The sequence below is a fragment of the Typha latifolia genome, chromosome 14, assembly GCF_019914945.1.
Source record: "Typha latifolia isolate L0001 chromosome 14, TyphaL0001v2, whole genome shotgun sequence".
In the NCBI taxonomy this organism is placed as follows: domain Eukaryota; kingdom Viridiplantae; phylum Streptophyta; class Magnoliopsida; order Poales; family Typhaceae; genus Typha; species Typha latifolia.
The window spans coordinates 1017589-1034967 of NC_133099.1; the positions used below are offsets into that span (position 1 = coordinate 1017589).

A 17379-nucleotide genomic window follows, 5' to 3' on the forward strand; every position below is an offset into this window, starting at 1 on the left:
CTTGCAGTTAAGACCTTAAATTATCACTATTTGTATTTAGCACCCTGTGCCCACTGAAGTCTGTTTCAGTAGTGTAGTAACTCTTTCTAAATAATTTTTCTTACTATGTAATACAACAACTTATTCTAAAATATCATAATAATTCTATTATATATTATAAATACGAAATTACATCTTGAATAATACACTAACAAAATTATTAATTTATCCTTGATATATATCTTAATTTTATTTTATATTAAATTAAAATGTATTATTTTATTTTATAAAATAAAACCTTTTTTTATTTTGTATTATATCAAATGTAATTATGAGAATTTTATCTTAAAAAATGAAATATGTTTCAGGTTGCATTTTCTTCTTATTTAATGTTTCTATTGCAAATTATCTGATCAATTTATCTTTTAAAAGTTAATTATATTACTTATGATACATAGGTATTTGTAGAATTATATAGGTAGCAATGTAAGTAAATTTTAAACCTTTGAAATAGTTGAATTATAAGATACCCATTTAGTGATAAAGTTATAGAGGATTGAGTAAGATTTTCAACACATATAAAATAATATTAATTGGAGTTCATATGAAAATTATTTAAAGGGTCGAATTCGAAGATACTCTTATTTGAGATTAAATTTTAGAAAATTAAATAAGTTATCCTAACAAAAGAAGTGAATTAAAAATAATTTTATTATTAAAAATATACTATAATTAAAAAAAAATGATAACGAGGAGGACGGAGACGAAGATGAAGAGCTAATAGAATTGTCGCAACTCTTCTCTCACACTCACTCTCACCTAATAAGGAAGAGTTTTCGCATCAATGGAAATAAAGAGAATTTGCAATAGAAATATAAATTAAGAAAAAAAATGTAACCTTAAACATATCACATAGTTTTTGAGAAAAAAAAATTGTAATTATTATACTCTTATTCTATCATAAAATTAAGAGCGCTTTTTTCGTACCGTAGAGTTAATTATTTATCAATCGGTTAGATGAAAATCTAACAGTTAAGATCCTAAGGGTATAATAAGAATGTAAAAAATTCAAAAAATATTACTAGTTCAATAAGCAATTATTGTTTTATAAATATATTACCTTAGGAATCATATTATCTTAATATTTTACCAAGTATAAGACATAATATCTTTAACTATCAAAATAAGGGTATTAATGTCTTTTTATAATTAACTTGATGAAATTTTATTAAATTTTATGTCTTTAATTTTACATATATATCTCATTACTTTAAGATTGATTTAAATTAAATTTAATAACAAATAGAGATTGAGAATCATATTTAAATTGAATCCAAAGAATGGAATTTAAATTATTTAGTATTAAATAATAATTTTTATAATTAATGCATAATCATATTTATTATAATCATATCTCAATAAAAAATAAGAAAAAAATTTGTAATTTAAAAGTTAGTCACACATAATCAAATTTTCTTGAGTAATATGTCTTTTTTTTACATAAAATAATTTTAGTACCGAATATAAAAAATTATTTATTATAACTATTAAATTAAAATTATTTGCCTAAATATAAACATATAAATATATTCCTTTTATAGAAGTCTTATATTTTAAATAAGTAGGAATATAAGCATCAAACTAAACAGTGAGATTACTAATTCACTCGATCGTCTCACCACCAACCATCTCTCTCCGTCAAATCTAATAAAACTAAACCCATTCCTCCTCCTCCTCCCACCGAATCCATCAATGGCGTCGCCGAAGAATTCACCATCGTCTTCGCCTCGCCTCGCGGCTATGGAGCTCGCGAACATGATATCCGTCCCCATGGCCCTCGTCACCGTGATCCGCCTCGGGATCCCCTCCAAGATCTGGTCGGGCGGCTCCAACTCCCCCGTCTCCGCCGCCGATCTCCTCCCCTCCTCCGGCAACCCCTCCCTCCTAGACCGCCTCCTCCGCCTGCTCGCCTCCCACGGCGTCTTCTCCGAGCACCTCTCCCCCGCCTCCCCCCGCCGCTACTCCCTCACCCCGATTGGAGAAACTCTAGTCAGCTCCGACGCCGGCACGTCCGGGTCGTACGCCGAGTACGTCCTCCAGCACCATCAGGACGCGCTCCTCCGCGCGTGGCCGCTGCTTCACGAGTCCGTCCTCGACCCCGCCGGTCCGGAGCCGTTCCGGCGGGCCAACGGTGGGGTCGCGGCGTACGACTACTATGGCACGGATCCCGAGGCGAACATCCTGATGCAACGGGCGATGACAGGGGTATCCGAGCCGTTCATGGAGGCGTTCCTCGACGGTTACGTGTTAGGATTTGACGGGATCGAGACGCTCGTGGACGTGGGAGGGAGCTCCGGGGCGTGCTTGGAGATGATCCTGAAGAGGGTAAAGGGTATTAGGGTTGGGATTAATTTCGATCTCCCGGAGGTCGTCGCCGAAGCACCTGCCATTCCCGGTAAGTTGGTCTTTCACTATGCACAAAAAGGAACTCCTACGTTGGTCTTTCATATCACCACCTACGTTTTAATCTTATTATGCACAAAAAGGAACTCCTACGTTGGTTTTTTTCATATCACCACCTGCGTTTTAATCTTATTATGCACAAAAAACAATCTCCTCTTCGTTGGTTTCTTTGGCCAAAAAAAAAGAAAAAAAAAAACTGACCTTGTTCTTTTCGTATACATTTGCTAAAACAATTCTTTTTCGTCAATAATCTTCTCAGATCCAAAATTTTCCTCTCTCTCTCTCTCTCTCTCTCTCTCTCTGGAGTAAAACCACTTAAATGACACTATAAGGTAGATGAACCATAAAAGTATATGGCCTTTAACAAAACATATATAAAAAAGGGAGTTTTGAGGGAAAGGCGTCTGATTTGATGAAAACGATAAGAAAGTGTTTTTCTGCAAATATATATATAATAATATATAAAGAGTAGTCAATTTGCAAAACTTAAAAACGTTTCCTCTAATAATACAAACGTATGGGGGTAATTTGCACAAAAAAAAAACTTTCTTTTATTCTTATTATTATTATTTTCCGACATAAAACTGTTTACTATACTACGTGGGCATAGATAATAGTTGCTTCACATTTTTCTATTCTTTATCCGACGTCTTCTGCAATTAATATTATTTGTCCCCTATCTCGCTATCGCTTTCAATTGGAAGAATAACGTCTGTAATTATGCATCAATACGCAGCTGCATGCTAAGCGGTTGGAATAAAATTTCTACGATAACATAAAAAATAGAATATGTTGTCAGATAACCAAGAGATCATCTGGGCAGTCTATCTGCATCTGATGGCAACTTTTGTGGATAGGGCCAAAGAGTTATCATCCATGTGTATCTCGTGATTTTAGGTGACCTTAGGACCCACCTAGAATTTTATTTGTTTTTTTCTCTATTTGAGATAGCGGACGGTGACGAGATGCCCTCCGCATAGAGATGATAATTGGGCTGGAGCATAATAGATTAAATATAATAATATTTTAGTTATTTTTTATGTGAACATACTTATATATTGATTATATTAAATATCTAAGGTGGAACTAAAAAAACTATGAAAATATATATATATAAAAATATATATATTCTAGATTGAGCTATAAATGAGAGTAGTGCATCGGTCGGGCTTTCCGGCTCGGCCGGGCCGCAAAAACTCAAACACTTTTCCTTTTCTATACTTCTAACATGTAAAGCCATGGAATGAAAGAATTTTACACTGTCCAAAAACTCCAACATGTTCTCATTTATCCTAATAGCCGTACCATCGGACTGACCAGGAGTAGGTAAATACTCCCGGGAGGCTATTCTCCTCTCCCTCCAATACCTTTTAACATTTAGTCACTCGGGACCTCCTTTTTAGTTTTGTATTCTTGGCTGATTATCTCTCTGATCATTCTCTTCTTTTCGTTGCCTCCCAGACCTCTAATATTCTAAATATAATCCCTTCATACTTTTCATGCTTTCCCCCCTCTCTCAATGTTATCATTTTCATTTAAGAACTCCGTATAGTTTTCAACTCTACAGCTTTCAAGAGCCTTCCTCTATAATCTTTGTTACAACTTTTTTTTTTTTTTTTCATCACCCGGTCAACATCAAGTACTCTCTCACTGACCAGAAGAATTGATTTATTTACAATAGTATTTGTTAATTCCTACACACACGTTTCTTATTCGAGTTGTTCTTTCGATAGTAAACACTATTGGCTTTGGCTCTTGGTCCGTTGCAGGAGTGACTCATGTTGGTGGTGACATGTTCAAGTCCATTCCGTCAGGTGACGCCATATTCATGAAGGTAAACAACTCACCTTATTAATTAGCTAAATAGCCTTTGTCTAATTGCCATTCTCCTTGTTCTGAAGACGAGCCATCTATGTTTTGTTATTGTACTTGAATATTTGGTTCATTCAGTTCGATCATTTGTGGGATGCACCATTCAAGTCTTTTATCGTTAGAGCTACTATTAATCTTTCCTCCAATCCAGACACTGTTTACGTATGGCTTGGGCTCGTACCATTGCCAGGCTATCTTTGAAGGCACGTAACAAAAATTCAGACGTGGCCTGGAACGTAAACATGCTTGCCGTTTGATTTGCTTTGATTTGGGTCTTCATGCAGTGGGTGCTAGTAGCATGGACGGACGAGGAGTGCACGCTAATATTACAGAACTGTTACAAGGCCCTGCCGGAAGGAGGGAAGATGATCGTCTGCGAGCCAGTCTTGCCGGAGGAGAGCGACAGCAGCCAAAGGACACGAGCCCTGCTTGATCACGACGTTTTCATTATGACCATCTACAAAACTCAGGGTAGGGTACGCTCGGAGAAAGAATTCCGGCAACTCGGCCTCGATGCTGGCTTCCCTACTTTTAGGGCCATCTATTTGGACCCCTTCCACACAGTACTGGAGTACCAGAAGTGAAAATTTCTGGATGGCAAGTGTTTCGAGAGAACTAGACTATAATACTATTGCACTGTTCCTATTGGTATATATCGTCAGTCCAGATGCAGATGCAGATGCAATAAGCTGAAGAAGCATTGTGGACGTTTATTTACTTACTATGTTGGAAATAAAATATGTATTTGAACATAAATATTTTATAAAGTTTGAGCTCATATTTAAGCAGGGATCGCACATTATTCATAATAGATTAATGGTAAAACCAAAACAACTCAAAGAGTATTTTAATTTATATATTTACTTCTTTAAAACTGTAATGAGAAATGAATACGAATTAGGGTGTTATTTATAAACTGTATACATATAAAAATTGTGTTTTGAGGGGTATGTAGATAAAAAAAAAAAAAAGATTTTTTGAAGGGTTTGAATGCATAAAAAAATCATCTACGTTAAGTCTTTGTAAGATAAAGTAAAATAGGATGCAAGAGATGATAAACTAAAAGATTAGGGTGTTATTTATAAATTAGTTTCATGCTTATCTTTTCTTCTACTTCACCTTTTTCTCTTATCCATTTGTTTGTAGGCCCATGGATATAGATCTGGTGGTATTCTTTATGCTTCTGGAATCAATAGTCTATAGCTTTTTATGGGCCTATTGGGCTGGAATGGGCCCAAAACCCAGTTTCAGGACCCCTAACTAATCTAAGCAACAACTTATCTGAGAATAAGACTCTTATCCAGGAATAAGGGGGAAGAAAAGAACACTTGTACAACCACCTTGAAGCAGGCGACCACTCGCAATGCTTCAGAAATTAGCAGTATATCTGATTGGATGGACGTGTACGTTTGCAGGAAACTTGCATATTAAACCCTACATAAAGTGTATTTACAGTTACGACCTTGCATGCTCACTATTTGTATTTATCACTCTGCTAGTGAAGTTTCGGTCATTGTAGTAGCCATTTCTAAACCAGGCCAGGTTTATTTCCGAAATAACTTTTCTTTATTATGTAATAAACTCTGGCCTAATTATCAATTTATTCTTACCATATATTTTAATTTATTTTATATTAAACCAAAAATATTTATCATTATCTTATAAAATATGAAACATATATTTTTTAAATATTTTTTGTTCACTTCTATCGTATAAAATTAATTATTATACTCTTATTTTAAAATATAAGAATATATTTCTAAAATAAAAGTTAATAGGAATATAAGCATCGTATTTAAACAGCGAGATGACTAATTCAGTCGATCGCCTCACCACCAAAACTAAGAAAACTTAACCCATTCCTCCGCCGACTCCGATCGAATCCATCAATGGCGTCGCCAAAGAATCCACCATCGTCTTCGCCTCGCCTCGCGGCGATGGAGCTCGCGAACATGATATCCGTCCCCATGGCCCTCCTCGCAGTGATCCGCCTCGGGGTCCCCTCCAAGATCTGGTCGGGCGGCTCCAACTCCCCCGTCTCCGCCGCAGATCTCCTCCCCTCCTCAGGCGATCCCTCCCTCCTCGACCGCCTCCTCCGCCTCCTCGCTTCCCACGGCGTCTTCTCCGAGCACCTCTCCCCCGCTTCTCCCCGCCGCTACTCCCTCACCCCGATTGGAGAAACTCTAGTCAGCTCCGACGCCGGCACGTCCGGGTCGTACGCCGAGTACGTCCTCCAGCACCACCAGGACGCGCTCCTCCGCGCGTGGCCGCTGCTTCACGAGTCCGTCCTCGACCCCACCGGTCCAGAGCCGTTTCGGCGGGCCAACGGCGGGGTCGCGGCCTACGACTATTACGGCACGGATACCGAGGCGAACGCACTGATGCAGCGGGCGATGGCGGGGGTATCTGAGCCGTTCATGGAGGCGTTCCTTGATGGGTACGGCTTAGGGTTGGACGGGATCGAGACGCTCGTGGACGTGGGAGGGAGCTCCGGGGCGTGCTTGGAGATGATCCTGAAGAGGGTGAAGGGGATCAGGGTTGGGATTAACTTCGATCTCCCGGAGGTCGTCGCCGAAGCACCTGCCATTTCCGGTATGTTGGCCTTCCTTAACTCTTTTTTTTAAAAAAAATATTGTTTTCTTTGGTGCATATCACCCACTACGTTTTACTCTTATTATGCACAAAAAGTATATGGCCTTTAACAAAACCTAAAATAAAAAAGGAGTTTGGTTTTTCCGTAATTAAAAGTGGTGATATGATGAAAACGATAAGAAAGTGTTCGTTTGCAAATATAATATAACCTACATATATAATATGCTACCAGATTCCAAAGTTGAGGTCTCTTCTGTCCGCATCTGATGGTAACTTTTGGGGATAAGGCAAAGAGTTATCATGGCATACATCCATGAGGTATCTCGTGAGTTTTGGTGGCTTTGGGACTCACCGACAATTGAAAATTTTTCTTTGTTCTGGGATATGGGGTAACGCCGCTAGACAAGTATGAGCAGAGCAGAGAGCATCATGTGTGAGGAGAAAGCCCCTCGAGGATCATGTGTGACTAAGAACTAATTAATTCCACTTTGTAATCCAGAACACACTCTAAATACTTTAAATTTACGCCTCCCTTTGAGTAGGATAGAAGATTAATAGCACGAAATCTTGTTCTAAATAAAGGGCAGGTGGAGCTAGTATTTAGAACAAGTAGTAGCTGCTGGTTGCTTTTCCGTTCTAACTTTTGCTTTGAGTTTGGAATCTCCACAAATTCACATAAGACATGTAACACTTACAATCACGCATATTTTTTTATACTCTCTATCATATCCTTATTGGATGCCATATCAGATAAGATACCTGTCAGATATATATATATATATATATATATATATATATATATCAATAATTTCTTAAATGTTTATATTGTAAAAAATAAAATTAATATTATGGATACTTCTCAGATACATTTTAGATACTTTTGAGATTTTTGATGCTAAGATACTGACCTGATGTAATGTTCCTTTTTGTTTAGATTTAGGTTTCATGATATCTGTTTTGGTTTTGACAAGGGCACGCAGAGAAATTAAAATAAGAAAAATTTGCATATAACACTCTGTCTTTTAATGAATTATAGTTTACACCATATATTTTCACTATTTGTAAATCGAGCCCTATGATTTAATAAATATGTATAAAAACACATTGCTGTTAGATCAATTAGTCAAACTTAACTAAATCTTTAAGTTAAATTACCTAAATTAAAAATAAAATTACGAAAATATCATCAACTAAGTTATATTAATGGCATTTTAGTTATTTTAAAAATAAAGTCATTTTAAAGAAAAATATCTCTACTTAATTGAATATTCTGACGGTATTAGTTAAAATCTAACTAAGGATGTTTTCTGCATATATTCGCTAAATCAGAGGGCTTAATTTGCAAATAGTAAAAATATAGGGTGTAAATCACAATTACGTTATAAAGCAGGGTGCTATATATAAATTTCTCTTAAAATAATTAATGTAAGAAACCTTATTTACATTCATATCTTTGATAGTTTAAGGTGGAAATTTGTTCTATGGATGATAAGTTTAGTTCTAGGGAATACAATACAAGACATTATCATGTTCGCTATTGGATGTAATCTTTTTGTTTAGATAATAAAATGAGGTTTATATATGAAATCAAGATTTATCGTCAGCACAGCAGTGATGTTAAGAAGATTTTGGAATTCCTTCTCTATAACCTTCTACTTTCTTTCATCACCCGGTCAACATAAAGTTCTCTCACTAAGAAAGCACTTCTTCGACAAAGACAGTCTGCACTGATCGATCTTGGGTTCAACATAGAACTCCTATAATTAAATCCCTCACATGTACGCAGAATGAGGGAAAGGAGCTGGAGCATTGCTCAGCACTACTAGAAGGATTGGCTTATCTACAAGACAATAAAAGTTGTTAATTTCTAGGCACATGTTTCTTGTTCAAGTTCTTCTTTCGATAGCAAACATTATTGGCTGTGGTTCTTCGTCTGTTGCAGGAGTAACTCATGTTGGTGGCGACATGTTCAAGTCCATTCCGTCAGGTGACGCCATATTCATGAAGGTAAACAACTCACCTTGTTAAGCTAAATTGCTTCTGTTTAACTGCCGTCTCCTTGCTCTGTAGATGAGCCGTCTATGTTTTGTTATTGTATATAGTTCGATCATTTGTGAGTGCCTTACAATTAGGGTTCTTCACAAGATTAGGAATCCTAATGGACTTTCCCATGGTCTTCGTCTTTTATCTAACATCGTTAGATGTATATTTAAAATTTAAGAATTACTATTCTTTTTAAGAGAAGTGAAAACTTAATAGTATCTTAATTAATCCTTTGTATGCCCTCTCTAATGAAAATATGAACCAAGATGCCAGATGAAGTTGTTGCCTAAACAGCTTTTGTTTGATATTTTTGTGTCATCATAACAGTTTTTCATTTTGGCAGATTTAGGTGTGATTAACTACTTTTATGGAGGATTTGAACTTATCCTCCAATCCAGACACTGTCTACTTATGGCTTTGGCTCATATAAGAGTCAGACTATCTCTGAAGGAACCTAACAAAATTCAGACGTGGCCTGGAACCTAAACCCACAATAGAATTTTAGAAGTCAGTGAAATATTTCGCTCATGGCATAAGGGCATAAGACTTAAAACAAGCTTGTTGTTTGATTTGATGATCTTCCTGCAGTGGGTGCTAACAACATGGACAGACGAGGAGTGCACGCTAATATTACAGAACTGTTACAAGGCCCTGCCGGAAGGAGGGAAGGTGATTGCCTGCGAGCCCGTCTTGCCGGAGGAGAGCGACAGCAGCCAAAGGACACGAGCGCTGCTTGAGAACGACATTTTCGTTATGACCATCTACAGAACTCAGGGTAGAGAACGCTCGGAGAAAGAATTCCGGCAACTCGCCCTCAATGCTGGCTTCCCTAGTTTCAGGGCAATCTATTTGGACTCCTTCTACACTGTACTGGAGTACCAGAAGTGAAAGTTTAGGATGGCAAGTGTTCGAGAGAACTAGACCGTTGACCCTTTCCGACAAAGGCAACAATAGCAATAAAGGGCACACCTATTGGGTATTGACCCAAATTTAGGGTTCCTAAGAAAGTGTCCAAAATACCCTTCAGCACTTTTATTGTGACCGAAACACCAAATCTACTAATAGATGTTGGGCCCCTCCTTACCATGTGCTCTACATGGAATATTGGGATGCAGATGTACATGCACAAGCCGAGTCGCATTTTATATGCCCACTACTGCTGCTTGGATAACCAAATAGCACCCCGACAAGACCTACCTGATAAAAACAAACAAACATGGGTTTTTCTCCACTTCTTAAAAGAAAATTATAATTCGAGATTAGTTAGAATTTTCCTTGTATGGAGAAGATGTTCGTTGACCACCAGCTCATGATATTCTTGTTTGAGAGCAATAATTACCTGGATGGAGACAGAACGATCCATCTGGCTCCGGGGGGCCCGGTGCTCCGCAAATCCTTATGACCTATCTCAAATGGAAGCATAATTCGTCATTCAATTGAAAATTCTTTTGACCAATCATACGACTGGCATACCTAATGAGACTAAAGTCCAGTCAATAAACACAAGATCTCATCTGACAATAAGCAATGCCCTGGAAAAAGATGATGTAGAGAAGAACTGAGGAATGAACAATTTATTACAGATTGTTAATTGTCGGATCCATGAACAATCAACAGAAGCTGTTTGTCGTGCCACTCGGAACATTTTAATGTCGCAAGAATAATTACGAACAACAGATTTGAGAAAACACTAAAACTTCTAGATACAGAAGAAAAAAAAGAACACAAGAAGCCACCAAATGGTTCCTCCCATGAACAGAACAAAACTTCACAATGCAGCGACTTGTTCCATTTCCTTTTTTGGTTCTATAAATTCTCTGTTTTCTACTTTACATTATGGAATATGCTCGGATCACCTCAACAATAGGTGCACGGCATAATGGGCACTTACCTCCATTTCGAACCAACTCATTGGCACATTTTGAACAAGTGCACATGTGCCCACATCTGAATGGCGCAACAATAACAAAAATTAGTATCATTACTCTATGCTTTGATCCTTGTTATGTGTATGAAGAAGGTAGATAAAAAGACCTGTACAGAAGGGAATCGATTTGAGTGTCGCAGCATATACAACAGGTCCCTTTCCTCACTTGACTCCATTTTGATCCATCATCTGACATCTCCTTGGTAACCCCTGGAATATTGGTCTTGTGAGCTTTAGGAAGAGCATTGGATAACTGGTATTGCAGGGAATCGTTTTCAGGTAGTTTAATATTAACGAGGAAGCAATAGAATAAGGCAAGAACTAGATCTGAAGAAAGGAATTACAAGTTTTTACTAAATATAGGTCCTTTTTTTAAAGGGAAATAGAGAACTGCGGAGGACTAAATGATAAACTATGGATGCTGGCAGAGAGATTCATGATAGAATTGTTTTATTTTACTATATGTACATTAAAATCTGAAGATACTATACCAATGCATGTCATTTTTTGCCACAATCGATACAGTGGGCACTGAGACTTGCTTGCCATCCTGTGAACAAATACAACATGATGACAGCATTATTATTTTCTAGTAGTTGCAAGTAATCTTCTAAGATATCAAATTGATTTTGATCCTTCCATTGTCCACAGCATAGAGATGCCCATGTACCTCTTTCATTAAGGTTTCCTATTAATTTGGCATGTAAAGCTGATTATCTCCAAGTGTCTTGTATAGAAGTCCTTGGAATCAGCAAGCATCATCCGCAGTTATTTGTACTAAGCAGCTTCTAAGTCTATTGCTTGTAAAGCTTCCCTCATGTTGAGGCTTTTTATTTTTGGTTCTTCAACTAAATAATTTTCCCATGGATATTCAGCTAGATAGGACTTTAACCCTGTTATTGCTATACTGCTATCAAGAATTCAAGACGTTAAGAAATAGTCCCTGAACAGCACTACTTTTGGCTCAAAGCATGCTGTTATCTTATTTATAACCAATTATTATCAACCTGAAGTTTGTGTTAATCCTTTGCTAGTGATGCTTTATAAATGGCACTCACAACTCTTATAAACATCACCAAATAAGACCTCTTCCCCCACTCACATTGCAGGAGTCAAAGAGTAGTTCCTCCATTGATGGGATTGATTCTTGACTGAGTAGAAAGTTTGAAGTGCAAAACTCTAAAGTCATATGAAAAATATTAATCAAGAGGTTGTCCTATGTCATCTTTGATACCAGAGTAACAAGTTCTACATCAGGTATCAACTCAAATTTCACTTCATGGCTGGGAAAATAGTATAATCATCATGGCATCATCAATTAAATTAACAAGCATAATCTGGGAAACAATATACAAACCTTGTCCTGCAAAGCGATTCAAAGCTGCAGATACTTCCTGTCTAACAGAACGTTGTAACTCAAGTTGCATATCCATGCAAGCTTCCAGCATCCTTTGCATATGACTCATCCCTTGTTGAAGTCTAGCCATATCAGCCCTCAAATCATTAATAGCATCCCATTCCTGTAAGATACATTAAAGCATTAGCTTGACGTGCCAAAACTATGGATCAGTGTGTCTGCCATGAGAACTATATATGCCAATGGCAGTTTCAGCTTCATTGGATGAAGTGTTCATAAACCAAAAAGCTTCCAGTTCTGATCCCTTATGGCAGGAAAGCAGATACATTGTTCAGAAATAAAATGCAGACAGCTTCCAAAATTCCATGGAATTTAGCAGAAAGATGACGTACCATTTCTGAACGATGCATGCTCTGTCTGGACCAATTGTTATGATGCAATTCTGAGTGCCACAATGGTTGTCGAGGTGGCAAAGGTGGAGGTGGAATCACAAGTGGAGGCCTGTCAACAGGATCTTGAATCTCCTGGTTCTCATCATCTCTTTGCTGCTCCTGGTTTTCCTCTGGTGAATTTGGAGTGGGCAGATCCCAATTGAGAGGACCACGGCCTTGTCTTTGGACGTATGACCGTATTAATCGGTCTAGACTTTCACGAAAACCACTATGAAGGAGATTAGACACGCTTCTCCTGCAAAAAGAGTAGAACATTTTCAACATGACAACAGAGTGACTATCAACAATGAACTAAATCCCCTTTTTGTTTAGACAAGATGCAACCACCTGCTTAGGAGTTCCCTCAGTTCCATGCTATACACATTGTCATCATCAGGGGGTATAAACCTATTGACTCTTCTAATAGGCGTCGAGTGTTGGCCAATTGGAGGATCTGAATTATCATCCTGCCAGTTCTCTGCAGTAAAATGAGACTCATCATCATGCCACTCTTCGCGCACTTCTGGGAGATGACTAATTTCACCATCTTCATCTTCTGGTGTCTCCCGGGACCACTCCTGGTTCTCCTGCCAGTTGCCATCAGATTCTGCTCCAGTCTCTTCATGCCACTGATCAAAACCACCTTCAGAAGGTTGTTCCCAATCTCTTCTTTCATGTTCTGCATCTTCTTGCTGCCAACTGTCCACTTGATTTAGAGAGTCTTGCTCTACAATATCATTGGAAGTGCTCCTTTCCAGTTCATCTGTTGTCCCTGCCCCTTCCATTTGCTGATCATCAGTGTTCTCCCTCCTAGGTTGAGGTATTTCCTGGTCATCAATAGGTACCTCCACCAAGGTGCTTGTTTGAGATTGATCAGTGGAAATGTTGGCATTTTGAGCAGCTAAAGTATCAGATAAGGTAACAGCCTGACCACGAACAATATTCTCTAATCTGAAGCGAAATCCTTCCCTAGTTACAAGAAGTGCATAGTGTTATTTTTAGTTTTTAACTAGAACACAATAGAATACCAACTGAAAGGTGGAAAGCACAAAGCAACCTCATTGACAAGAAAGTTATGAATTTTGAAATTTTATCAAGCAAGAATGGAAGTGAAGAGTAGTTCAATGAGATTAATAACCATTCTGAAAATATATATACGATTAGCAACAGAATGTGATCCGGCAAAGAACACAAAATAGTTGACAGTTTGATGGTATATGAACAGTGTACGGAAGCAGAAATGACGAGATATATGACAACTGTGAATGGTTCATAATTTTGAACCATCATTCACTGATAAAATAGATCTACTTTTGTTTCTTCCACTTCTCTACATCCTGAATCAATGGCATTGTGCAATTTTCCCTTTTATAATATTCAATATATTTGAAATCAACTAATTCTTAAATTTGGTCAATTTAATATATGGAACTACTGGTACACAATTTGATATTGCTCTGAGGAATGAACTTAACCTCTGTGATCTTTTTTCATAGCGTCAAATATTTGAATGGCTATCAGACAAAAATGCTGAGTAGTTATAAAAGTATGATATTAGCATGCTGCAAATTAAATAATTCTTTAGAATGCATATGCACTCACTGGTTCTTGCGGTTACCATTGAAATATAGGTTTTGGTCAATGATGGGTAGTCTGGTACAGAGTTTTTTGGGCAAAGATTCACTCAATCAGTGTCTATGAAAAGAAGATGCAATTAGAATTGTAATTTCGCTTAGTATCTAAATAACTATTGGTTAAAAAGGAAAAAACAACATAATGGTTACTGGGCGTTCTTAGATGAAGTGCTCAGGAAACTATAAGAAGGTTTTCACCAACAATATATGCAATGAGTACCTCAAACCAGAGACAGGGTGTCTTTGCCTTAGCTGACCCAGCTCTCTTGCAGCCAGAGATGGTGGCCTCTCCTCTTCAGTTGGTCTCTCATTTCTTAAGAATCTACCTCGAAGTAGTGCCTGCTATCCAATCTAAGCATTGTAAGTGATAAATCATAACCAAGTAAGTTGGGACCTAATGTAGTTTTCTATCGTTTAGATAATGGCAGGAAAATATTCCTAAATTTACAACTGTAACATGCTAAACCTAATTAAAAAGATATCTCCGTCAAGATTGAACTCTTGACCTGAATGCGATTACGGTGACCGAAATCTGAAACAGCTCGATGTTCCGACAAGCTCTGAAGCTCCCTCTGCCTCTCCCTTGCCATCCTCATGATCAAATCAAGCCGAGCCTGCCGCCCACGAATCCGCAACAAATCCCTCCTTAAGTGCTCTGGTGGGCCTTCCTCCTGATCGGTGACCGACCCTTCCCTCTCGCTTTCCCTATCCCTCTCTCCCCTCCTGTTACCCCGGGCATCCCTCTGCTGGCTCGTCATCTGCACCCACTCCCTCACCAACCTTACTCTCTCCCTCACAATTTCCCCTAGCCACTCTGCCTGCGAGCTCTCATCCCTTGGCGAGATCCTAGATGTCTCATCCGCCGCCACCTGGCTCTCCGTCATCCACCCGCGAACGATCTGCCGCACTCTCTCCCTCTCCCTTTCCCTCTCACCATCGCCAATATCTGGAGACTGCTCCCGGCTAGAGCCTCGATCCTCCTCCTCATCGTCCTGTCTCGCTCCGTGATCCCACCGGCCATACCCATTGTAGTCGCTCTCGCTCGGGGCTGTGGAGCCACCATGAAGCTCCTGCCTCTCCGCACGGCTCGGATCGCTAGAAACAGACGCCGTGGCCCTCCGCTCCCTGGTGGTGGACACATCCTCAAGCTCCCGCCACATCTGGAGGATAGACGGCGCCCTGGCAGCAACCGGCCGCTCCACCGACGACGGCGACCGCCGGGATTCCCTGAGGAAGGAGGAATCCAGCATGGAAACCGTGTGCAGACCGGCAAGAGCCATCAACTCCGACTCACGATTCCGCCGCTCCATCGTCGTGATCATCTCCTCAGCCTGGCGCGCCACCCACCTGCCAAGGATCCGCGAGTGGCGGCGCGCGGCGGCGGACGACTCCGCGAGATCATCGCCCTCGAGGTCCGACCGCCGCCGCCGCCGACCATCGACGGATGCCGCGTCATCATCATCGTCGCCGACGCAGGAGGAGGAGAGGGCGGCGCTCATGCAGCCATCGAGGTGCCCGCGGACCAGCTCCTCCAGTCCCCGCCGGAACTCGAGATCGACGTCTTGGCGGAAATCCGCCATCGCCGCTTCTTGTAGAACGATCTCTCGATCGGGGAAACCCCAACCCTAGGAGGGCATGGCGGCGGAGATCGGAACCCTAGACCTATGGTGCTCGATTTCTCGACCTCTCGTAGAAGTAGATGAAACCCTAGTAGAATTGGATTTAGAGTTAGAATAGAGACGGAAGAGGGATAAAGGAGAGAACGCGGAGAAATAATTTTTTCCAGTTCCCCTTTTTTTTTCTCAAAAATAAAATCAAATATACAAATATATTTTGCTTCTTCTGTAGGAGTAGAGAGACGAAGAAGCAATGGGAAATAAAAGGAATCAAGGGAAAGAGATGGATTTAAAATAAATTATAAATAATTGCATTAGATTTAGAGGTGTAGCTACGTCTTTAGAAGTATTTGCATATAACACCTCAATTTTAAGTGAATTTATAGTACAAGCTTGCTTTTACTTTTGGGATATCACGCCCTAACTTTCTCGTAAAATCAAATTCTGTTAAATATAAGGTGTTATTTGAAAATTTACTTAATAAATTATTATTAAAAGCATAAGAATTTCACGTTCCTTGGCGTCCACGTCATGTAACTGGACGAGATGTTTCGCACTGCCACGTGGAATTGTCTCTTTCTTGTACCCTTTTCTGCGATTTTCGTTCCAAATTACCAATGTGACCCTCAGCTGTAACAATCGCGAGCAATTTTTTTTTTAAAAAACATCCTTACTTTTTCTTATATTATTATTTACACCCTGCCAGAATATTTATCATTAGACCTGTAATTTACTCTCTCTTTTTTCCATGCCTAAAAAATATTAATTTTCTTAACAAGCAGTTACTATATAAATGAGTTAAAATAACCAAAGATGCCATTTTTAGAATAAAAATAAAAGATGAAAAAGTTCCCAAATTCAAATAAGGAGAATATTAGATATTTTATTTTATTTTTCAAAGTGAACAAAAACAATCTTTTATTGTGTAAATAAATAAATAATTAATTAAGAGGAATAGAAGAGGGAATTAGGTGGTTGGTTTAAGGGAAAGGATGGGAGGACGTTATCTTACTCTTACGTTAAATACTCGGGTGAATCAACTCATAAAAAATAAAGAGAGATTTAAAGATGGATATATAAGTTTAGAGAGAGAGAGAGAGAGGGTTGGTTAGTTGAGCAGAGATGATCAACATCAAAGTCCATATGATTCAAGGTGGGTGGTTAGGGTTACTTGGTTTTCTCCATCTAGACTTTGGTTATGGAAACGTGCACTCCATGGAAAGAGGCCATAGGAGTTTTTTTTTTTTATTTTAAATTTTGTATGATTCTCCGTTAATGATATTAACGGAGAATCATACAAAATTTAATTATATTTATTTTTTAAAATTTTAATGCATATTTTATTATAATGGAGTAAATTGTAAAAGTTTCGGCATTTTTTGTTTTTCTACTTTTTAATTAATGGGAGAGAAAAAAAATTTCAACTTAAATTTTTATTTGGAGTTCTTATTACAGCAAATTATAA

General features: G+C 38.6%; 3 protein-coding genes across 4 annotated transcripts; 2 read left to right on the forward strand and 1 right to left on the reverse strand.

The window, feature by feature from the left end:
- Positions 1–1677: 1677 nt before the first annotated feature.
- On the forward strand, positions 1678–5102 carry LOC140800772 (nicotinate N-methyltransferase 1-like). The gene is made up of 3 exons (XM_073155610.1): positions 1678–2434; positions 4212–4276; positions 4599–5102. Exons 1-3 carry the CDS (start codon positions 1732–1734, stop codon positions 4896–4898), a joined length of 1068 nt encoding a protein of 355 aa, XP_073011711.1. The 5' UTR covers positions 1678–1731; the 3' UTR covers positions 4899–5102.
- Positions 5103–6127: 1025 nt separating this feature from the next.
- Positions 6128–9956, forward strand: LOC140800771 (nicotinate N-methyltransferase 1-like). The gene is made up of 3 exons (XM_073155609.1): positions 6128–6906; positions 8849–8913; positions 9538–9956. Exons 1-3 carry the CDS (start codon positions 6204–6206, stop codon positions 9835–9837), a joined length of 1068 nt encoding a protein of 355 aa, XP_073011710.1. The 5' UTR covers positions 6128–6203; the 3' UTR covers positions 9838–9956.
- Positions 9957–10508: 552 nt separating this feature from the next.
- On the reverse strand, positions 10509–16146 carry LOC140800963 (uncharacterized). Of its 2 annotated transcripts, none has more exons than XR_012111335.1 (7): positions 14805–16114; positions 14519–14637; positions 13013–13633; positions 12626–12920; positions 12234–12396; positions 10984–11129; positions 10509–10896 (listed from the first exon to the last, which is right to left on the reverse strand). XR_012111335.1 is itself a non-coding variant. In XM_073155912.1 (7 exons), exons 1-7 carry the CDS (start codon positions 15876–15878, stop codon positions 10779–10781), a joined length of 2493 nt encoding a protein of 830 aa, XP_073012013.1. In that variant the 5' UTR covers positions 15879–16146; the 3' UTR covers positions 10509–10778. The 2 variants fall into 2 exon arrangements, 1 of the variants encoding a protein (XP_073012013.1); XM_073155912.1 differs by having other exon boundaries at positions 10984–11086; positions 14805–16146.
- Between the last annotated feature and the right edge of the window lie 1233 nt (positions 16147–17379).

Excerpts from the sequence above, each read along its gene's own strand:
- LOC140800772 (XM_073155610.1), top strand. The coding sequence starts at position 1,732 with ATGGCGTCGCCGAAGAATTCACCATCGTCTTCGCCTCGCCTCGCGGCT. Across the intron at positions 2,435-4,211 it reads CGAAGCACCTGCCATTCCCG|GAGTGACTCATGTTGGTGGT; the intron begins GTAAGTTGGTCT and ends GGTCCGTTGCAG. Across the intron at positions 4,277-4,598 it reads GTGACGCCATATTCATGAAG|TGGGTGCTAGTAGCATGGAC; the intron begins GTAAACAACTCA and ends GTCTTCATGCAG.
- LOC140800771 (XM_073155609.1), top strand. The coding sequence starts at position 6,204 with ATGGCGTCGCCAAAGAATCCACCATCGTCTTCGCCTCGCCTCGCGGCG. Across the intron at positions 6,907-8,848 it reads CGAAGCACCTGCCATTTCCG|GAGTAACTCATGTTGGTGGC; the intron begins GTATGTTGGCCT and ends CGTCTGTTGCAG. Across the intron at positions 8,914-9,537 it reads GTGACGCCATATTCATGAAG|TGGGTGCTAACAACATGGAC; the intron begins GTAAACAACTCA and ends ATCTTCCTGCAG.
- LOC140800963 (XM_073155912.1), bottom strand. The coding sequence starts at position 15,878 with ATGGCGGATTTCCGCCAAGACGTCGATCTCGAGTTCCGGCGGGGACTG. Across the intron at positions 12,921-13,012 it reads CTGAGGGAACTCCTAAGCAG|GAGAAGCGTGTCTAATCTCC; the intron begins GTGGTTGCATCT and ends CTCTTTTTGCAG. Across the intron at positions 11,087-12,233 it reads GAATCGCTTTGCAGGACAAG|GGGTTACCAAGGAGATGTCA; the intron begins GTTTGTATATTG and ends CCAATATTCCAG.